Raw genomic sequence first — 23,592 nt, 5'->3', positions numbered from 1 at the left:
AAGTTTGAATTCCGATGGCCCACCTGAATTCAGCTTCCGAACATCAAACATTCGGCACTGGGCCATTGTCAACTAAGCTATGGAGTACGAGTCTACGCTTACGCTGCTGTACGCCACAGTACCACTCGCGTCGGTGATCGGTCATGTCCCGTGGGAGAAAGCCGAGTCTTACTGACTCGGCAAAAAAACGAAAAACAAAGTTTGCTGATTCCACCAGAATTCGCATAGGTGACCAGCACAGTTACGTTTGGTTGATACATAGCGGCCGCCGCGTGGTATGCATAGACGCATACCACGTGGCGGCCGCTATGTATCGAACCACACGTAACTGTGTGGCAGACGACAAAATGTAGTCATCAGAGGCGGCTAATATTTTACACGTAAAAACTGATATCTATGTGGTATTGGTTAAAAATCTAATACAACTGATTGAGAATAATGAAAACGACAAAAACTAAGGAGAAGTTTAAAAAAAAAATTACCTGAGGTAAAGGCATAATGCTGTATATAAAGTCTTCGCAGTGGGAGGTAAATTAATTGCGTCATTCGAACGTTTATGGACTCCCTAGAATATCGTCCAGCAGCACAACAACAAACCTTCGGGGGATTTCGGGTCATAATCAGAAACTTCGGGATGTGAAAAATACGCTCGGGAAATGACATGTTTTTATCGATATCTCGCGATCCGTGCGCAGTCGCCACGTCAAATATCGACCGTTGGCATTAAAAAAATGTGTTTTAAAAATGTTACAAAGTGGGAGTGCCTCTTTAACAGCTGCCACTTTTGTCATAAGTGTTTCCTTCTTCAAACCACTATCAATATTGGAAAACTCTGATACTGACTGGGTCAGAAGTGTGTAAAATATCATTATTGATTAGGGTTGTCTACATCGGTCAAATAATTGTAAAACATTGTAGGATAAAAAGTTTACAGTCATCTGTACTATGATTAAGATGTTACCCTCTAAAGGATAGTTTCTGGGTTTACTGGCCCACTTTGTTTCTTGACCATTGAAATCGAAATCAAAAGATGTAAAACTGGATAGCATCCATGTGTCCACATTGCCGAGATGTAACAAATTCAACTGTTAGATTCATGATTCCTCGTCATGTCTATTTGCAAATACCATTTATTCTTCTCGGTATATTGTTTGTTTTATAACCAAGGCAAACATACTTTATTTCACCAAAATATTTTGTTGTCTGTCTAACGGTAGGAAAACGAGTCTTACACTAAACAGAAATCAGTGTGCTGTGATATCAGCATCATATTTTTTCACTCTGATAATTTTCAAATGTAGATAGATTCGGTAGGTATGTGACACTGAAGATGACCTATTCAAATAATTAAAAAAATACTGCAATTATACGGTGTCGCTCAAATTTGATCAGAATTGGTATATACCAGTATGGGTTACCAATGATCAACAATAAATGTTGTTTCTATCTGTTCAGTGGAGGAAAATTCTACGTTGATGTAATGGCAATGATTTCTGCACAGTACAACCAGAAAACAACAAGAAGTATTTAAACCAGAAAAACAAGAATGACAAAAGTAATTAAGGTCTAACTTAGGTACTGGAGGTCAACTTTAGCAACATGCATAGCAGAAACAAGCCCCTCTTAGTTTAGTATAAACGGTCTTCCCCCATCTACTGTCTATGGTTGCAGCTGGTCTGTTAATATGTAACAGTTCATAAACAATGACAGGAAATGAGTCAAGATCAGTGGAGTTTGCCTGTTTCTCACACTCATGCCTCCTGCACATTTGCAGGATTCACTTTTTCTTACCTCATTTGCACATTTTTGACACTGATGTGTTCATTTGAACAAATTCACATCTCAACCCCTGCATCTACCTGTACACCAAATACTGAGATGGTAGCTTTGGCAGTATGGGAGCCTTTGTGTGTGACGGACATACATCCGCACATACCCACAAATATACAGACATACAGACATGCAAATCAGATGCAAATGAACTGATTCAGCTTATACGATAACCTCACATTGGTACACCAAATGTGAGCTAAAAAACAAATATGCAACTTACAAACAACATGATGAGTGGTGAGGCTCTGCACCGTATGGTACATATGAGTTATACCATCATCATCACTTGATGACAAAGTATGATAAAGTATGATCAGTGATTTCAATTCACTGAGAAAGACCATGGTTTACTTTTTAAAGCGTGAACGAATATGTATTTGTCACTCGGAACCTGCAAATCAGATACAGCTGGAGCCAGACGGCAATATTTGCTTGAACGTAAATTTACATTTACTTATCACAAATCTGAATGAGAGCAGGTCAAACTAAATCCTGAAGTAGTTGTACGGGCAGTTTCAAATCAGAAATGCTAACATAATGTCTGATGGCAGTATGAAGTACATGTAGTTGCTGACAATTTTCTCACCATTCACATTGCAAGCAAAGTTCAACACTCTTCAAACTGACAACTAGAGTCAGTTTTTGTACAAACTTGAAAACTAAATAAATGAGCACTAAAATAGAACTGGAAGCATAAATACTGTAAAACTGAAAACAGCAAAAGTTACAGTAAAATATTTTGAAGTTCACATCATTTACATGGTGGACAAAAGTCCCTCTGACCACAAAGCCATCAACATGTCGACTTTCATGTTTATCTCTAACTCCAGATCTGTCACTGCCATGAACCTGTCACTGTTGCTCTTCAGTTGTTGCAGTGCTGTCAAACAGTCTACGGAAAACTTCAGTCCAGCCGGCTGTAAAGTAGCAAGAAAAAATACGACAATTATACGGTGTCGCTCGAATTTGATCAGAATTGCTACATACCAAAGATCAACAATAAGTGTTGTTTCTATCTGTTCAGTGCAGAAAAATTCTACATTGATGTTATGACAATGATTTCTGCACAGTACAACCAGCAAAACCACAAGAAATATTTAAACCAGAAAAACAAGAATGACAAAAGTAAATAAGGTCTGAAACTTTAGGTACTGAGGGTCAACTTTAGCATAGCAGAAACAGCTAGTCCCTCTTAGTTTCAGCATGTACAGTCTTCCCCCCTCTGCTGTCTATGGTTTGAGCAGGTCTGTTAATGTGTCACAGTTCATAAACAATGAGAGGAAATGACTAATTAGCTGTTTCAGTTACTGCCACCACTCCTACACATATAGGTACCCTGCATACAAGTAGATTAAAGGTCAAAAATCTCTTACTCAGATGTGTGGGCGGCTATTTCAGTTACTACCACCACTCCTGCACATTTGCAGGATTTCCCCCTTTTCTTTCCTTATTTGCAGATTTGTGACACTAACATGCTCATTTGAACAACGTGACATCTCAACCCCTGTACACCAAATACTGAGATGGTAGCTTTGGCGGTATGGGAGCCTTTGCGTGTGATAGACATACATCTGCACATACATACCCACAGACGCCATCGACTCACCATATAAGCTCTTTTTGGTATTTATATAAATACCAAATATGAGCTAAAAATTGATGCTTGAGATCACATGCTCAGAACCTGTCACTAGAGACACAGGAATTACGTACACTCTGAAAAACAGTCACTTGTAAGGGCCAAGTCTTCACATACTGGTATATGTCACCACTGCAAGTTGCACTGCCCACAATTTAGGCAAGAGAAATAAATATTTTTTCTCACCCATGATCTCTTAACTTCCAAAAATCTTGTTTTTGTCATTCTCTAAGCAAATGCATTTCAAGGTCATGTACAAAATTCAACTGGTAATGCTAAACCAACAAAACCTGTGGCAATGCTGACACACATCAAGAGGAGAGTGACAATGTTACTGATGAGAACTGTGATGTGTGTGTACATGCGATCCTACAGGCATCACATATTATGTGCGTAGCACATTGCCAATGTTTTACTTTTACTTTTTTCAATTCAAATTACCATGGAACAGGCTGACATACCAGTAGCTAGTACAGATTGGCAGGCAGGAGGATTAAAAACAAACCCAGTGTGTCAGTGTGGAGTGTCTTTGTCTCTTGATTTGCTAAACAGCTGACAAACCCAAGGTATACACAGAAGACACACATGTCCTTGAAGGTAAAAAAATCATGACTTTACCTTCTTTTTGGGACTTGGCATCATGTGATCAACTTGCTTGTTACGCAAGGAGTGGTAGACGTAAACCATTTCACCATCATCAGCTTCATCCTCATCCTCAGAGCTGTCATCACTTTCATCATCAGATTCAACATCTCTATTCACACTGTCTCTGCTTATCAGTATGTGATCAGCAAATCTCAGACGGACTGACGATTCTGCTGTGGGGTTTTCACCTGTAACACAAAAAAGACATTACTGTATCACTCAAACAATAAAGTCAGTGAAAATAATAAAGATTTTGCGGTTTGAAATTTGTAAAAAATTTTAGAGCTATAATTTCTCTCAACAGTGATTTTCAGCAGAAGATTAGAAATAACTTGAGTATCTACTGTCATTGTCTTGAAAAAACACAAAACATTTGAGGAAAGTTTTTTGTAGGCCAATCAGAGAACTCTGGTGTAGAAAGTGACACTTCAAAGTAATGGTAATTATCATTGCTTTTTGCATATTTGTAGCAAATACCATAAGACAAATTTGTTACAATTCAAAATTTTTATGCAATTGATGAAATGTTATTACATGGGAAATCCTTGACAGGAACTGGTTGGGAGAATCGATTCATTCAATCATTGCTGTGGTGTCTCCTGTATACATGCTAGGCCTTTGAATCATAAAAATGAGAAAAGATGGCATGATTGATATGCCAAGTCAACTTCAAAGCCTATAATAGTTTGATAGCCACAGCAATGTGCTGCACTCTCTCACCTTCTGGATTAAGTTCCTCGGGATCACGGTAATATGGTGGAAGGCGATTGCAAATGAAGTCAAACTGCATCTCATTGGTTGATGAAGCGTCATATGACTCAATGCTGTCAGCTAATTGGTGAACTAGTTTCTTTAAAGTCTCCTTTGCATCACCAGGCTTTCTCTGCAAGGTGTGTCAATGATATATATAAACAACTTTAACCTAATGGTAAAGACCGAATCTAAGCTTTTTATATTGCATGTTTATTTAACAGATATTTGAAATATCCTTTGTACGCTTAAATTATATTGATCAGAGTGTGGTCACATTATTCACTATAATATGCTTAGCTGGAATCCGGCAATCTGATCGCCAAATATGGTAATTTTCACCCAAGAGGTCTTCTGAAACCAAATACCCTTGCTCGCCGTTTATAACCTTTAAATGTTACTAAATCCTCAAAACTCTAGTCTGTGAAAGAAAAATATTGCGTGTGTATGCGTATGTATGCTGTTTAACCCTTTGAGTGCTGTAATTTTTCCCACCAAAATTATAGTGCAACGTTTTACCAATTTTTTTGAATTTTCTGTAATTTTTTTGATAATTTTGGACCAATGGATATCACATTTCATTAGCTACAGTTTTTCATCAAAATTATGGCAAAAATCTGAAAAAAATTTGATTGGGGTACATTTTATAAAGGTGACAAAAATTAACTTTGGCACTCAAAGGGTTTACAGGAAAAGATTGCTGTTCGTGACAAGTAGTGGATCTGTCATGAAATCTGACTACACATCTACTTTGGGAATTCCTCCCACCAAGCAACAGTTTGGATAATCCTGCATTTCATAACAATGGAACATTCCATGTGGTGTAGGGAGTACATGGAATAGTCACCTCCATTAGGTTCAAGGGAAGTCCTCTTCTGAATGCCACTGAATTATCCATTTCACTCTCTAGCAGATTTGGAAGAATTAGAGACAGTAGGTCACCCCATGTGCTGAAAATGCAAAGTTTGTACACGTTTATTCACTTGGTTGGTTTTTATTTAACCAAGTCCTAGATGGAATGATCAACATAGGCCAGCGCAAGTGTCAAATGTTTGCCAGGCTGTAAGATTGTACACAGGATTGTGCAAAATGCGGAGACTGTCAAATTATGAAAATTGCACACATGCTGTTCCGGTTTTTTATCATCCTTGTGGCACAAAAATTTGGTTTCATTCTCAGTAACTCAGTCATTTGGTTAGTTCAATGGGGAGGAATAGGAATAGAGATAACACAACGGTGAGACTAATGCTTGGCGCTGTGCGATCTTTGTCCTTACATTTACACAGTGTATCATTTTTCTAAAAAGCACACTTACAGTTGTAATAAGAAGCTAATAATCAAACGCTGCAACCGTGTTAAATCTGAATATCAAAATTAACAGTAGTTTTAACAAACAACATTCATACATGTGTATTTCTGTACACTCATTCCTTTACCACTTTACTTAAACCGCCATGATGTCTTTATTTTTGTCATGTGTTCCTGTAAGATTATCAATGCCAGTGTACATCATTCTGTAATATTTTTGATTTGATAATTGAATAATATGTTGTTAGCAGCTTTTTTATTTACAACAGGTTTAAAACTGGTTTCTTGTATAACTGTTTTTTTTACAGAATTATCATTTTACATATCTGAAGAACTTACTTGTGCTGGTATGTACTGATGGTCACATGCGTTGAATGGCTGCAAGTGGTTGGTGTATCTGCCTGGTGGATGGTACCACGGGGAAAATACATGACATCACCAGCCTAGGAAGGGGAAAGGAAAGGAACTTTTGAATATAGAATGGATAAAACACAGCAGTGATTGCAGTTGTGGTATATACACTGTGTGTCTGTGACACTGGATGCTGCAAACTGCTGACAGAAATTCAGAAAATTTTGAAGGTTTGCACTTTTCTTGCGACAGCTGGTTGCTAAGCTCTTGACATGTGGCTCAGAAAATTTTGCAGGTTTGCTCTTTTTTCTTGCGACAGCTGGTTGCTAGGCTCTTGACATGCGGATTAGTAAGGTTTTTACAATAGTATTGGTTGTAATACACTGCTGTTTTTTGTAATTCTTCAATGTTTCAATAATTATGATATATACTTGTTGATAAATATGTACTGTTGCATATTATTATTAGATAATTATGTCTATGTCAGCCCTCCGTTAATGGTCCTCATAGTTTGCATAAACATACCGGTAAACACAAACAAGCTGTGAAAATACTGGTTTTACAAACATATTAGGATGGAGCTGTAATTCTCTAATACCTTGAGTATGAAATCATGAGTTGGTTCACCAATCTCACTCTGTTCCAGATCTCTGCTGTATTCTCTGGGTAACTCTACCAAAGGCTCATACAATCTCCAGTGTTTTTCACCCTCCAACTGTAATATGAATACCTACAAGTAAAGGAAAATCAGGAATTTCATTACTAATCAGTATCATTAAAATGTTTTAACACATGTACTGTGTGCACAATACACACACCAGTCATTGAAAAAACAACTGATAATGTACCACACAAGAATTATGAAAATAATAATGTTTTCTGTGCAAGAATTTTGAGACTACATCATGGAATACACCTATGAAAAGGTCAAATTTTTCAAAGCCAAGTCATCTAAGTGTGGAATTTGCTGTTGCCATGTATGCTGAGAGATACTCCTGATTATTTTGTCCAGTATGAGTTTTACTTTACAGGGAGGGAGTTGTTGAGTCTGGGGCTGTATGTGTGGGACCCATACAATGGGTCTGTTGCCATGCTCAACATATCCCTAACTTCCATGTGCATATCCAAAATTTTAAAATGGCTGCTGTACTGAAACGGTAACCAAAGCAGTTTCTTTTGATGCAACCATAGTTAATTCTCTACTGTCTATGATGCAACCAAAGTTTATTGGCAAAGCCTTGCAATGATTAGAAAGCTATAAAACTGGTAAACTACCCTTACCGAAAATTATTTCTACTGCAATTTGCCGTAAGTTTGCTGCAAATATGCAGCAAGCATATAGCTTGCAGGAAGGAGTTGCAGAAGTTTGCAGGTAGATGTGACCCTCCTGCAAACCCTTAAGTCAGTTTGCAGCAAATTTGCGGTAAACGACCAAGTTGCTGCAAATTTGCGGCAAACCAGATTATTGCTGCAAATATGCAGCAACACATGATTGACATATTTCCAACTATTTCATTACCAGGGAGTACACACTACACACTGAGTACTGTTGCACTTCGTGACCAGTCATGTGTAAGCAACATAAAATTGATCTTTCATTTATATTTTATGTTCCTTTATTTCATAACAGACAATCCACTTTTTAAATTATAATAACTGGTAATGCTAGATAATGAACAGCTTCAGTTATGCTGGTGAAAGCATTGCATGGATATAGAGTGCATCTATAGTATATACTGTAGTGACATGATGTAATAAAAGTGCCCTTTGACAATCTGGTTGGGTAAATTATGGTTGGATCGAAAACTCAATTTTTAGGGAAACAAATTTTTGAAACAGGGACTTGTCTGTCTTGCAAGTTACACCCTGTATTTTCTGCGAATGATACCAAAATGCAAACAGTTTCGAACGAAATGTGCGTTTGATGATAGTCTGTAAGGACACGTCGTAGACTTTTGTTACTGCAAATCTGTACAGTAATGTTTCCGCTACTACCTCCAAGCAGAGTAGTGGCTGTGCTCCAAGCTATTCATCCCATCAATATAGTACATGTATACGGTACGTACAATGCACTGCAGCTTACAGTCTGTCCCCATCGATGCCGCTGACAAAATCTCGCCTTCTGATAACATGGGTCGAGGTAAAAGGCTTTTGTCCATGTTTTCAGCGTTAGAGTTGTATTGCCGAGCACAAATTTGAGGTTTAGGATTACACTCCGTCCCGAGTCGCTGTACGCAAATTCAATGCGCCACTTCACCAACGTACAACACGTCCTGTGTATCAGCTGCGAGCAGCCGACATGTTTACACTCTCCGGTCACGGTTCATCAAGGTCAGTTCGCGCATTGATATTGATTCTTCGTGCTGAAAGAATTTTTACTCTTTTTTTAGTCTTTCTATGATAAAAATAACCATTTTCATTAAACTAATAAATTAAATGCTATATTAAGTATGAAATATAACGGATTGGTGCAGATGTAGAGTCAATTCCAGCATTTAAAAACGGGACTACATTATCAATCGCGTAATGATTTATAGATCGCACTTCCGTTATCGTCATGAGGCTTGATCGGCGCGAAGTTAGATTTTAGTACCATCGGCCAGTGTCGGCTGCGTACTTGTGAGCAGGGAGTTTTCTAGTTGACAATTTCGTGATCTTTCTATGGAATCGCCAGCCAAATGATATCACATAGTTGCAAAAACGTGTATACAGTACCAGGGACAGGCGGAGTTCTAAATTTGTGAACGCGAGCGGCAGTAAAGATGCCGACTATATTTTCTGAGTACGGTATTTACACACAGCAGTCAGCACGGTGAGACCTGCAACCGGACCGGGAATCGTCCAGCGTCTGCGAGCCGTTCAGAAATGTAAGTCAATGTACCGTTCGTCTGTACATCGATCGCTATAATTATGTTCTGTAATCGTTGTATTGCAATCTTTACCGAAAGATAAATTTTCGTTGAGTACTGATTCATACTGAATTCACTTTCGTTTCACAACAGTTACTTACAGTAAGTGCTGAGATTTTTGCAGATTGTCGCCGTCGTGTATGTAAACAACATACGGCAAGTTGTCCGCTGTCGGACATTTTGATCGTTATTAATTTAATTTCGATCATGAATATTTATTTATGCATTTTCTGCTTCAATTTTTCAACTTGATTTTGTCTCATTTTCAAATAATTATGGATTTCTTTCATGAAATTTACAATGTTTGGTCAAACGGTAAAGACTTACACTCTTCCCTGAACGATTTATATTTTTCAGAATCCATTGCTGGTACACTAAAGGGACAAGAAATTCAGAGAACAGAAAGCCAAATCGCAGCCTTTGACAGTAATGTAAATGTTACATGAAACTTCTCAAGTCAAAAGAAAATCTTGACATGATCATGACACTTATGTGGCATGAAATGAACATGGCATATAAAATAAATTGTACCACAATTGAATTTAACCTTTTTTTCTCTGTCATCTTTTGTTTATAATAACTTTATTTGCGCTGACCATTGTTTCTCGTGAAACTGGTATTTCAGAGTTAAGTTGGATAAATAATATTTATATATTGGCCGACTGTGGACAGCACAAGATGTGTTTTATCTAACTAAACTCTGAAATACCAGTTTCACGAGAAACAATGGTCAGCGCAAATAAAAGAATTTGCTGTATGGAGTTTGTGGCAAATTTTCAGTAACATTCAAATTAATTTGCCGCAAGTTTGCTGCAAGGATTGTGCCGCAAATTTGCTGCAAAGAGTTTGCAGCAACGTTGCGGCAGGGAGTTTGCTGCATATTTGCAGCAAGATCACAAGAAACCTAATTTGCATCTGAAAAATGAACCACCCGCATATTTGCGGCAATAGTTTGCTGCAAATTTACTGCAAAGCTTGCGGCAAATTTGCAGTAACAGTTTGCGGGAGGCCTAAAATTTCGGTAAGGGTATGAACATGCATGAGATTTGCTTCACATTTCCTCAACACTCATCGACAATATTTTGGAAGAGGCTACATTTATCAACAAGAAAGTCACATAGCCACAGACAGGACAGCCCACTCCCCTTTCAAAGGAAATCTCAGTTTTGATAGTACCGGTATGTTACTATGATAGTATGTCAGTTTGTTCCGCAAAACGAATACTTATTTTTTCATATTCTTCTCCAAAAGGTATGTTGAAATACAAAGAATCAAATTCTGTCTTTGTGGCTGAACAAGATGTTCACAAATTTCTACTCACCTCCACATCATCATGGTGGGGAGCCAAACCTTGAGATCCACCAGGTGTTATGTAAACATTGGCACCAACCAAACAATTGAATAGTGATTCTAGACAGCTTTGAATTTTCCAAAGTTCATCCTGAAGGTAATATAATCAAACATACTTCAAATTAAAAGATAAATTTGGTATAATTTTCATTAACAAGACAACTTAAAGGGACAAAGTCGGCCATTTTTCATGAATTTTGTTTGATACGAGATACTACTTATATTGTTTGACATGTTGAAAGATACTGAATGAATGGGTGACCATGCATATATTCGACCCCGGTTTTAGACACAATACATGAAACCATCGCGATAATGAATTATGGTCATGACCATTAATTCATTTTCGCCATGGTTTCATTTAATTTGTTTAAAACCAGGTTCGAATATATGCATGGTCTACCATTTATTCAGTGTCTTTCAACATGTCAAACGATATTAGTAATATCTGCAGTGTTCTCCCTGAATAAGGTAACAGGGGCGTGGCGCCCTCTTGTAAATATCGAGCGCCCCCTTGCCAGAAATGAAAAAGATTTATCTTTTTTGAAACATAAAACAATCAAATGTACGGGAAAAAAAGTTGATAGTGATTTACAAGCAAAATGCGAGCGTGAGCCTCGATCCTGCAGACTGCAAACGTAATTCTCATCGATCTTGCAAATCTCGCGAGTTTGTGATGTCATCCGAGATCATAAGCCCATGTGCAACTCATCGAAGGCAGCCATATTTGCATGGCTCAGTCCGCAACGTTACGTTAGCCACGGTCACTCCATAGGGACCGTGCATTAGGTAACCGGCTTAGCTGAGTAAACATGGCAAGGAGCTTGAGGGTAACCAAGGACAGCAGAGTACACTGAAGTTTTTATAGGAGGTTAGAATTTTGTTTGTGTATTCCTTCCCAAAGCAAAACAACCTAATGTTAGGCTCGGTCGGACGTGTATGAGGATGAGAACACGTGAGTGTTACGGTGATAATTTTGACATCGATGAATAAATGTATGTCTCTAGACTCGCTATGTTTTCGTTTTCAAAAAATGTAATCTTCATTGAAATCCGTGAACTGTAATAAAAGTTATGGAACACTGTTTCAGATCTCTTTTCCTTTGAGTTTTTTATACGAAAAAAAAATGCTCCGCAAGCCTGAGTTTTATGGTCACCGTGATAATTTTGACATCGATGAATAAATGTATGTCTCTCGCTCTGTTTTCGTTTTCAAAAATGTAATCTTCATAATTGAAATCAGTGAACTGTAATAAAAGTTATGAAACACTGTCTCAGATCTCCTTTCCTTAGAGTTTTTATACGAAAAAAATCTGAAAAAAATACTCCCCAAGTGCCACCAAATAACACCATTTTAATCTCTGTTTTTCAAAAGCTCCAAGGGCAGGAGGGGGACACCCCCCTCCTGACCTCCCCCCGCGACCGCTAAAGCGGTCGCTTGTGGTGCTTCGCACCACGTCTTCGCCCTCTTCTAAAAAATCCTGGGGAGAACACTGTCTTGCATCAAACAAAATTCATGAAAAATGGCCGACTTTATCCCTTTAAAGGCATGTTTTATCCAAGAGACCCACCCTGATTAATTATCCAAGGATTTCAGAAGTTTGTGATGTACTCTGTCTTCCACTGAAACGATAATGAATTTCAATCAAATGTGGATAGATAATCTTGTTTCATTAAAAGCTGTTTGCAGACTTCCAGTTTACTGTTGTACACTATACACACGTTCCTCCGTTTGCTGTGTAGGACACAGGTTGCAAGGATGGACATGTAAGTATGAGCAGGAGACAGTATTTGCAGGTCAAGACATTTTCTCATAGCCATGCATGACCATCAAACCACATTGCTGCTGTTGCTATGTAGATTTAGCATAGGTATTATTTGAAGGATGTGATTATTTATGCTACTTTAACCCTTTGAGTGCTGTAATTTTTCCCACCAAAATTTTAGTGCAACATTTTACCAATTTTTTTAAATTTTCTGTAATTTTTTGATAAGTGTGGACCAAATGGACATCACATTTCATTAACTACAGTTTGTTATCAAAACTTTGCCAAAATTCTGGAAAAAATTGACTGAAGTATATTTTATAAAGGCAACAAAAATTGACTTCGGCACCTAGAGGGTTAATGTGATTTATGAAAAGTTGCAAGGCTGAGACAAGGGAACTGAAAAACTAACTTGTGCCAAACAAAAAAGAAAGCTGATATGTTAACATAGTTCAGAACTAACCTGGAATCTTTGGGGTTGGTGAAATTGAATTGTTCCTTTCTTTTTCTGAAAAATGTCATTAATTTTCACAACTGTAGCCGTACATTTCTTGTTCAGAGATTCCCGCTGGCCTTTCACGTACCGACAAGTGTTCACATCCCGCTCAAAGTAGATTTTCTCTGCCGATAGCAGTGTCTGTAGCCTGCTGTATGAAAACAGGCTCTGGAAGTATTCCGGTTTCTTGGAGTTCTCCACTTTCAGAATCATGGGTTTCTTTTCCCAGTGCTGCTGGAAAAACACATCCAGTGGCAGCGGTTCTAACAGTGACTCCAGTACTGCCTTTGGTGAAGAAAAATCCATATATTCATTATCTCTTTCAATGCCATGGTTATTTTCACTGCGTGATTTTTTCTTCCTCTTGCCTGATTTTGGATGGCTGCTGCGTTTTCTTTTCATCTTCTGAGGTGTGATCGCTGGTTCTGCAACAAACAACAGTAGATCCCTGTCTAGACAGATTTTTCCTATTACACTTACGGAAAAGTACTAATTAAAAGTATACTGGTAAAACTCCAGCAAAGTTGACATTTCTAGGTAATTTAGCTGCTATGTTGAAAGTTATATTGAAATACCATGTGTTCTACGTACACAGCTAGTATATGTTTTGTTTATAATTGTTTGTAAACAATAATAAGGCAAACTTGATACACATCTGCAGTCTGGCAAAAAGAAACATGGCACATGTGCTTTTTGAGTGAATTATGATAGTTCAAAATGAAAAATGTCCGTATTTTCATCAGCAAATTAAGCACTAATGAAAATGAATGATCTTTATCAAATATCTGCAAGTGAAAATTCATGAACATTGTTGGTGAATGTCTGAAAGCAACTGCTTTGCTACTGGTGTAATGGCATTTGGCATTAATGGTATATGTTCACCATGATGTACAAAAACATTTCTTCTGCTTGTGACTGGATTTAATTTTGTATTACAAGTTTCTTCAGCTTGGCCAATACACCAATCAATGTTCCTTGTATAAGCATTTCCATTCATAATTTGTAAATGAAAAGTCATATACCGACACACAAGAACAAAACAATTGACATTTTTCATTTACACCCAATGTTATGTCACTCCATATGGAGGAGAGATAAATGCTGGTGATAAAAAATCATGAAAGTCATGAAACCACCAATATGCCGTGATGCACACGCATCACCAAGTATGGAGACTGTTTACACTCACAAAAGGTGCAATTTATTCAAAGATAAATAGCTCCCACTCAACATCAAAATTTATACCTGCTATACTTTTTACAGTGTTTCAGCCCTGAGAGCAACGCAAAGCAAACATGGTTGCGACAAGCATTACAATATCCCTGACTTGTCAAAATCACAAGGAAAGGCCCAGCACGTTGCGAATGACTTCATGGATCAGCTGTGTTTCTTCTTTGCCCCTAAGTAAATTCTCGGCACATCCAATGTTTGCTTTTGAGTCAAAACTGTTTTAGTCATGTCTGAAAATGAAAGTGATCGTACTTTTCTGTCGGCATGACATCAGTTCTCAGTTCGTCTACAGCTTGATATTCTTATCAAAATCACTGCCAAACTATTGTCTGAAAGTTTGTCAATTTCGAGTCCATCTTCAAGCTCGTCACGAAAAAAAAAAGGAGGCCCTGCTGACTGACGCTTTCATCCATATTTGTTTGTGTTCGTACTGAAATATAGTGCCACACACAGGACTATGGGAATCTTGTCCTTCTTTTCGCATAATCTGGTGTAATTATCAATTACGCATGAAGTCTCTGAGAAATCTTACACTTGTGAAGCTCATTTTAATACAAAAAGGCCATAGTTTACTGAGACAAACCAGACATCAAACGGTGTGCTGCATTTCTACTCTGTTTTTCTCCTTGTCTGTGTATGAACATAAGAGTAAAGGCTGTTACCTTTCCACACATTTTCAAACGCGTCATCATCCTTCCCTGTGTCCACAAAGCCAAGCAGTTTCCACTTTCCTCCACATGAACTTAAAAGTAAATTTTCCTGTGAAAAATACAAACATGACAAGAGAAAAGACAGCTCTTTATATTAGTAACCATGGTGATGAAACAAACGCTCTTTGAAACATCCAGTATACATGGTATATGGAAAAATTCAATGTTGTCTGATAAAAGTGACAAAACAATTTTTGAACTGAAGTTTATTTTAGTGTATGAAACATCAAAAAGTTCTCTATTCTATTTACAAAATTGCAGAACCATTTATTGTTAATCCACACAACATGGTCACTTCCACTGGTGTTGTGATACAATCCAATATGGCCACCAGGCAGCCATTTTGTTGGTCTTTTTCACATTGAGAGCCATTACTCAGACATATCTGAACTAATGCAATTCAAACTCAGCTTTCAATTCAAACTTATTTTGACAACACCTAATTATCAGTTTTGCTGAAACGTGGGCTGAATGAAACCAAACTCAGTAAGTTTAGAACTACACATCACCATATCTTATCACTTTTACATTTTTAGGACATATTTTTATGTGGCAATTTACCTTGATTGTTACGTCATCAACGACAATTCCACCGTTGCAAGAACTATACTCCTTTTCATATTTGATTTGCTGTTGCTGCATCCAGTGTGTTATGTCACTATCAAGTCCTGGTGGATGTTCTGCACTTTGCTTATAAGAGAGCAACCGCCCAGATGGTAGGGCCAGGAACCCACTTTCCCTCGAGTCGTTGCATGTTTGCGGGTTTCTAGCCCAAAGAGTTAGGCACAGCTGGATCACGCTGCAAGAGATGAAAAACAGAGTTATCGTGAGGCTTGACCTGGCAAATATGGTTTCTTGCAAAAACACATTGTGTGTATGGAAGGCACTGTGTACACATGTATAACCTTGCTCACAAAAAGGAGTATACTGTTGCTAGTGTCATGCAAAATTTTCAATTTGTCCTGCACTGAACCTTGTCAAACAGTACAAATATTAGAAAACATGGTTTCCAGATTGTCAAAAAATTGTGTGCACATTGACAAGCAGTTTACACATAGATTCAATTGCAAATCTATGGAATATTCAATAGCTGTTGTAGGGCAAAAAAGAACCTACAGAAAACCACTATAGCTGTGGACGAACAGCTGATACGGGCTATACCCCAAGTCTTCGCTGACAAAAAAACACAATTAATAATGGAAAGAAATAACCAGATAGTGGAGTTCTAACTATATACAGCTGCCGTGTGCAGGTATATGATTTAAGGTTTACACAAAAACAAACACTACAAAGAGATAGCAATGCATCATATTTATTACCTGGGATGCCATTTCCTCTTTGGTGGGTCACTTTTAAGATTTCTTCTCTGTATCTCTAACAGTACTCTGAAATCATCGTCAATTCCTGGAACACTGCCAAGTTTTCCTTTCAGCTGCTGCCAGACACTGCGCAGATCTTGATCATCATCATTCTCAAATTCAATAAATGTATCAGCCATGATGTTTGCGAGCAGTTCTTCCTCCCTGCAGTCAATAAATGTTTCATCATCTGGGGTTGTTGGCGATTCCGCTTCTCCGCCGTTGATACTTACATTATCCTCTGTGTCTGTGGACAGTTCTGTTTCAGCGCTGCCACCAGATGTATCGTCTTCTGTGTTGTCGACAGATGAATCTTCATCAGTGTCTTCGGGCAGTTCTGTTTCCTTGCGGAATGCTGACGATGCTATGACACATCTCTTACATGTTTCGGAAAGTTTAGTGAAGGACAGAGCACCTGTGCAAGAGGAACTCCTCATTCGCACTTCTTCTTCATCAGCGTCTTCTCTTCCCCACTTTTCAGACGTCTCGCTGGGTTCACTGCATTCAAAGCCGCGACAAACACGCAACTGGCTGACCAATGTCAGAGCTGAGGCGATGGATTCAGCGGTAAACACGATATAAAATGGAATCCCAACTTTGGTCAGGTCGACGTTTATACCAGCAACCTTCACAGACAAGTGTCCACTGTCAATGATGGTCACGTCTCTCGTGACACGCTGACCATCACAGATGTCCCCTGTGAAGTTCCTCACGGTCATCGTCGACTTCGTCTTTTTAATCACCTGGTAACATGATGGAATACACCCTTTTATTTCTTCAAAAGTCAGAATGTTAACGTTTTGATGCCAGTTTTTTTCTTGAGTCCCTTGTAGACACTGACAACTTTTCCATTGAGCCTTTTCTTCATTTTCTTTGAATCTTTGAATGCGGCTTGAATCAGTCTCCCTAGCATATTAATGGAGACATCTTTACCAGTGGTGTCCTGGTAAGCTTGACGGAGATCTGTGGCAGTGAGTAGATCCCCCCAGTCTTCACACATTTCGTATGAAGTTTGCACCCTGGAAAAAAAAGATTTTTCATGAATATACAAATGTGCCATTATAGATTATTATTTCAGTTTGTGTTATTTACAGTCAAAATTTCATTATCTGGATGCTCGTACAGTAAAACCTGTCTAAACCGAACCCTTCAGAGACTGAGAAAATTGTTTGGTTTTGAGAGGTGTTTGGTTTACAGAGCTCATTTTAACATAGGATTCTATTGGAATGGGACTCGGAAAAGGGTTCAGTTTAGACAGGTTTCCAGTTTAGCCAGGCTTCAATTTAGACAGGTTTCACTGCATTTATCAGCTGTTAAGAAAATGGTTATAACACTACAGCTGAGCAATGGAGAAATTAGTTTCTGAAACACTGAGATATGTATAACATTTTTCCACAACTTCATTGGTTTGCCAAGTCACATTCACAAAACAAATAATATTAATTTCCAGCATCATTTCATACATTTTGTAACCCTATAAATGACAAATACAGCTCTTATCCCTAATGTTGGCCTTGGTGATCATCAATTCTTGTGATATTTTGTCTATCTGTAAAATGTTTACAAGATAAGGATGTTCTTAAAAGACTTACAACATAGAAATACCACAATGGTATCATTCGATTCATTTGTGGAAGATTTTCTTAGTTATTTTGCAAGTCATTTATTGAGTCACACAACAGACGTAAAAAACACACTCACTGAAAAATTCTTGTACGGTGTAAACAGACCATTAAGATTTTTTAAACATTTGTTAAAGGAAATATTTACTTTTGCATATTAAAGAGAGAACAATCACGTCCATCATGAACAGCCCTATTTTTGACAATTCAGTCATTGACATGTTGGAATTTAGAAAATAAAGTAATATTGAAGTTCATACATTACCAAGTCAAAAAACTCTGCTCCTCAGCCATTTCATCAATCTTACTATCTTTAACAGCCCTGGACCATGGCAATTGTAGAGATTCCTGTATTGGTCAATATACGTTGTAGTTGAGTGCAGTTTCTTGAATCAACCAATCTGCAATCCCTTTAGATGTATACATACAACAGCATATAACGTTTCAACTGAATGACCAATCTCAGGAGACAGCCAATCGAGGCTTCACTGCACTTCCAAGCGTACTGCAGATGAAGAATGAATGTGAAGTCTTCATGTAGACAGCGTATGTCTCACAGGTGCTTGTTGGCTAGGTAGTGTGCTAGACTGGTCCCAATTAAGTCGCTTAATTGGCTTTTCTCTGCAGCAGTTAATACTTGCTCAGAGGGTGATCGCTTTCACCCCACTATCTATCATCTACGCAACAGCCTACCACTAGCGCAACTGTCTGTGGAAGTTCACTTTTTCCATTTATTCTATTTTGATATTTATATGCCCACAGACTTGGAGCAAGTCTAGTAGTGTGCCTGATCCATTGTCTATTCTGCAATGAGTACGTAATCGATCTGGCAGACTACTCAGCCAATGGGCACCTGTGCCAGTAGTCATCCCCCAAAACACTCAGAAAATCGATTTTGATGCAAAAAGGATAGCAGGTATATACATTGAGTGGGAGACATTGATGCAGATTTATTGAATAAATTGCACCGTTTTGTGAGTGATACCATAGACTCCGTTTTTAAGGTCTATGGTGATACCTGTCTCCGAACTTGGCATCTTTATCATAGGGAGTTGGTTTCATTAATTTAATTTCTCCGCATCACACTCATTTTTGACACTCATTTATTATTCTATTGACGTGACGATGTCAATAGAACCATCACAGTGAGAGGTAGGAACTCCATTGAACAGCAGACCTTGTTTCCTTGGGTCTAATCTATAAGAACCAGTGGTGGTAGATTTATTCACAACTTAAACTAGGGTGCATGTGCAGAAATTGATCTGCAAGCCCAATAGGAATTTAAAACGAGTACCTGCTGCATTAGAGAATCCACACGCTTCTAAAAAATTGACTTATGACTACAGGCATTTGACTCATTGCGCGAATTTTTGTTGCATCACAGGGCTATTGCTGAGTGATTCGAATGCCTGTGCACTGCACACAGGCGTACGGAATGTTTCCTAGATCGTCGTGAAGGGAAGTTACGGACACTGCATGCACCGTGAGGCCGAAGGCCGAACCTCGGTACTGTATTATACAGTACCGAGGTTCGGCCTTCGGCCTCACGGTGCATGCAGTGTCCGTCACTTCCCTTCACGACGATCTAGGAAACATTCCGTACGCCTGTGCACTGCGCACTGTGCACTGTTATGCCTAAACTTTGGCCAACGACTCCCTGACCAGTACTAGTAGGTCACCGTCAATATTGTCACGATGTGAAACGTTTTCTGAGTCCACTAATACTTACTCTGCTCACGAATACTCACTGAATCGTGCTGAATTATAGAGTATACGACCAATGTATCTAGTTGTGCTACACGTGATTTCTTCCCGCTTGTGAATGCACCCCAGCTCGCTCTTGGACGGCTGGTAACCTTTGACCTCCAGCCTCGCTCTGAGCTGAAAGACAAAAGAGCATCTGCCTGCTCTGTCACAGTGCACCCGGTTCCACCACAGGCGTACGGAATGTTTCCTAGATCGTCGTCGGATGGGAAGTGACGGACACTGCATGCACCGAGTTGTCAGTACCGAGGTTCGGCCTTCGGCCTCACGGTGCATGCAGTGTCCGTCACTTCCCATCCGACGACGATCTAGGAAACATTCCGTACGCCTGTGTACCACGGTTACCCTACCCCGGGCCCTAACCCACGGGATGGGTAGACTATCCGTGGTTCCACAGTTCAAAATCCCGCAAACTGTTTATCGGGGCAAAAATATAAAGACTTTTGGTGAATGCGAAATAAATGGCAACGAAAGCGGCAAATAACCAAATGTGTTTCAGGACTGCTTCGTCGAGAACGAATTCGAATTTTCACTTTATACGTAGTTTTGGGACTCAAAAACCACGCTTCAACAAATCGACAACGCGCCACAGGCTTGGCTGGCAAATTTTTGATCTCTTTCAGGTAATCAGGAAATTTAAATGTTTAGAATTCTTGGAAGCTTTGTGGTTTTCAGTAAGTTTAATTCATTGTATACAATTTCTTTCTACCCAAGAAACAAAGAGGGGGAGCGTAGAGAGCGCCCTCGAGCGACGGGTCTTTCGGTCTGTTGGGAATACCGATACTGTGTTTCTGTCATTGTTGCGGGAAAGATTGGAGATGAGAAGAGTAAATTGTTCACAAGAAGATGGGATCGTAGAGAGCGCCCTCGAGCGATGGATCTTTCAGTCTATTTTTATCCTTGATGAAGCCTTGAAAAAAATCAGATTTAACAGGATATTTAAATAAGTTTGCTCTCTTTTATTGAAATATACCATTTACAAATTATTTGTCTTTACAAGAGTGAGGCATTGGACAAAAACAGACAGATCAGAAACAGAATAATCACAAGCTTTCACTGACAAAAGACATTGATTAATACTATTGTATGCAGGTGATCAGTGCAAAATAAATACAAAGCAAGCAGAATAAACAAGCAAGTACAAAAACAAGAACAAAGTTACAAATGTATACACTGGAAACCTGCTGTTAACGGAGGAAAAGTGGAACATATTTTCTGAAAATTGAATGCATTCAGTAGCTTTACACTTATAAGACTTGTGTTAACATCTGTAGGATGTGTCATCAGCTACCACTATAACTATGGTTGTTGTGTGTCATAGGGCCGCAGAGTCAGTCCATTGTCAGCTGTTTTGTTTCAGCTTTACCAAAGAGGGCACAGGCAACATTTTCTGAGATGAAATTACATACATGTGATTGATCAATTTTCATGCAGTAAAAGACAGAATTAAGTATATTATTGAAGATTCAATGCACCCACCACAAGGGGGCGCTGTACACCATCTGACATGGAAGTTCTCTGAAATTGAAAGTCAATAATAAAAAAAACATTTAAAATTTCAATTTCCTCCATTGATGAGATTACCTTCCACAGTTTGTACAGTTAGGGCCGAAATTCAGCTCAAAAGCAAAGTAAAAAATGTTTACGCAAAAAGTCATGAGTCCTGAAATTTGAGATTGTCGACACCAACAATGAGACTCTTTGCTTATATTCAGCTTTGACATATGCTTTTCATTGTTGCGACTTACATGAATCAGTATGCCATTGCTGTATGATAAAATTATTTTCCTGACCACAGACACAAGAAAACAACAAAATGTACAGAAAACTTCACGTTATTAGTGATAATCAACAGACTGTGGTGGGCACATGGGGCAAAACGAGGCCCACTATCATTGCCATGTGTATAAACAAGGTGAACATTGGATGGACTTGCAGCGCTGTTATATAACTAACCATTCATGTAAGTACACTGGAGCACAGGGACGCGTTATATTCCCAGCTGTGTCATGCGCACGCTGCAACCTCTTGCGAATTTGGGTACTATGAATAGTTGTACACACACTCTTACTCATAAGAAATCCAAGGGTGGACACCGAACAAGACCGTTTGGGAAAATCTACATTGTAACAGGTTATATGCCAACAAAACCATAGTTATGGCCATTTCTTACGTCAAATAAATGATTTTCCGGTAACATTACCAAATAGTGCCTTTGTCATTTGAAACGGAGTGTAATTTCGCTGCTTGAACGAAGGGAAAACTGCTCTGTATGCAAATTACAGGTCGCGAGTCGCAATAGATTTCTCGAGTGCTGATTGGCTATGAAGTGCTGGCTTTCCTATGACTTAAGTATGTGCAAATACAAACATTGCAAACGACGTCCCAGTGTTTCAACCCGGAAGTGTGAATCTCGCACAGTTTTCGACTGTTTCATGGCATTAAAGTAAGACATATGCGTACAACTAATTAAACCTAGTGCCTGTCTAACAATATGCGAAGTGTGGAATATCTTTGGGTCATTTTTTTTCATATTTCAGTGATTTTTACTAAGGTTCGAGCGCGAGTCGTACGTGGTAACGTACACACAGACCGTACGCGTTCCGATGAACCACGCGCCACCTGTCCAATGACAGTTTCCGTTTGAAATGATTGACGTACAGAGCAGTTTTCTTTCAGGTGTCCGGTTTGTGTCCACCCTTGTGTTTTATATAAGAACAGTGGCAAAGCACTTAATCTTGAAAATACTATTTTTACAATCAGACGGAAATATAAATATTCATTACTAATTGATATGTTATTGTGAACAAGCAAACACGGAAAACAAATGTTGTAAAAGATCGAGTCATAATGTTCGAAAATGGGTACTCATAGTACCAACATTCGTCATTCGAAAGATAACGCGTCCCTGTGCACTGGAGCCTCAAGTTTCAGAAAACAAAATAAGAAATATAAATTAGACAAACCATGCATCACTTGAAAGACACATCATGAATATCTGATTGATGACTGTAGCCATGACACCGGCATTTTAAGACTGTGAAAGACAGTCACTGGGCATAGCATTTCCTGGTGTACTTTTACAGAACAAACACACTGTACATGTCTACACAGTACACAGCAACACGTAGATGTGGCTGCCCCAAGAAAACTGACACATTATTTCTTTTCATACCAATGGTAAAACTGACCATGACACTAGAAAGCTGGAAAAGTGAAGATTTGCCAGGGGCAACCCACATTGTTGATTTTCTATTTCATGTGCTTTCATCACCTCTGAAACCCACTGTCAAAGCTACAAGTCTCGCTTTCAAACTCACTTTTAGTGCTCAAGAACTTTTCAAAACAACAAAGGCTTATACGGTTGATCCAGATTTGTCTCATATTCCCAGCATGTTTCTAACAAAATTAAAATAGAATGTAATTTTGCAATATAAATAATTAAACATAGGGCCAAAGTCCCTGAAGCTACAATAGACATGGATACAAAATTATGTACTTCCTGACTGTATGATATTATCTCACTTAGGTCATCCTAGGGACATGTAAACCAAATATTAAAGCTGTCTGACCAGCGGTTTTGAAAGAACAAGCAACTCAACAGTTGACAGAGCTCTGCTGTGTTATGTAGAGAATAACCTTTTGTGACACATGTATTGATGAAGAAGGTGGATATCTTTGATTAACATTGTAAGTGAGTTCTGTTGAATAAGTTGAGACTGTACATACTCAGAGAAAGCACACTGAAGAGACAAATGTTTGAAACTTAAGAAGTTCAAGGTCATCAAAAGCATTATAAGGAATCATGTAACTTTCATTGCACTGTTTACACAGATTGCATAATTGCTATAAATAGCACATG

General features: G+C 38.6%; 2 protein-coding genes and 1 long non-coding RNA gene across 5 annotated transcripts in view; 2 read left to right on the top strand and 1 right to left on the bottom strand.

Annotated features, from left to right (window-relative positions):
• The window catches only part of LOC139142158 (biotin--protein ligase-like), a 635,662-nt gene that overhangs the window by 524,313 nt on the left and 87,757 nt on the right, over positions 1 to 23,592 (top strand). The window lies entirely within an intron of this gene.
• On the bottom strand, positions 1,817 to 19,827 carry LOC139142141 (ribosomal oxygenase 2-like). Of its 3 annotated transcripts, none has more exons than XM_070711984.1 (13): positions 19,696 to 19,827; positions 18,232 to 18,471; positions 16,306 to 17,363; positions 15,548 to 15,785; positions 14,939 to 15,035; positions 13,014 to 13,471; positions 10,757 to 10,876; positions 7,125 to 7,256; positions 6,515 to 6,618; positions 5,715 to 5,817; positions 4,838 to 5,000; positions 4,091 to 4,305; positions 1,817 to 2,750 (listed from the first exon to the last, which is right to left on the bottom strand). In XM_070711984.1, exons 3-13 carry the CDS (start codon positions 17,061 to 17,063, stop codon positions 2,589 to 2,591), a joined length of 2,550 nt encoding a protein of 849 aa, XP_070568085.1. In that variant the 5' UTR covers positions 17,064 to 17,363; positions 18,232 to 18,471; positions 19,696 to 19,827; the 3' UTR covers positions 1,817 to 2,588. The 3 variants fall into 3 exon arrangements, with proteins under 3 accessions (XP_070568085.1, XP_070568086.1, XP_070568087.1); XM_070711985.1 differs by having other exon boundaries at positions 19,715 to 19,826; XM_070711986.1 differs by lacking the exons at positions 18,232 to 18,471; positions 19,696 to 19,827 and having other exon boundaries at positions 7,125 to 7,241; positions 16,306 to 17,236.
• LOC139142140 (uncharacterized) lies at positions 7,851 to 9,981 on the top strand. Its single transcript, XR_011554305.1, has 2 exons — positions 7,851 to 9,393; positions 9,793 to 9,981. It is a non-coding gene; the product is annotated as an uncharacterized lncRNA (long non-coding RNA).

Source organism: Ptychodera flava, chromosome 10 (genome assembly GCF_041260155.1).
Source record: "Ptychodera flava strain L36383 chromosome 10, AS_Pfla_20210202, whole genome shotgun sequence".
Taxonomy (NCBI): domain Eukaryota; kingdom Metazoa; phylum Hemichordata; class Enteropneusta; family Ptychoderidae; genus Ptychodera; species Ptychodera flava.
The sequence above is the reverse complement of the archived record's forward strand: the minus strand, read 5'-3'. Positions and strand labels throughout refer to the sequence as shown.

What these genes read in the sequence shown, in the direction of transcription:
- LOC139142141 (XM_070711984.1), bottom strand. Translation starts at nt 17,063, where the DNA reads ATGACCGTGAGGAACTTCACAGGGGACATCTGTGATGGTCAGCGTGTC. An exon ending in AAGAGGAAATGGCATCCCAG is followed by an intron (nt 15,786 to 16,305) that starts GTAATAAATATG and finishes CATCTCTTGCAG; the next exon opens with CGTGATCCAGCTGTGCCTAA. An exon ending in CTCATGATTTCATACTCAAG is followed by an intron (nt 6,619 to 7,124) that starts GTATTAGAGAAT and finishes TCCCCTTCCTAG; the next exon opens with GCTGGTGATGTCATGTATTT.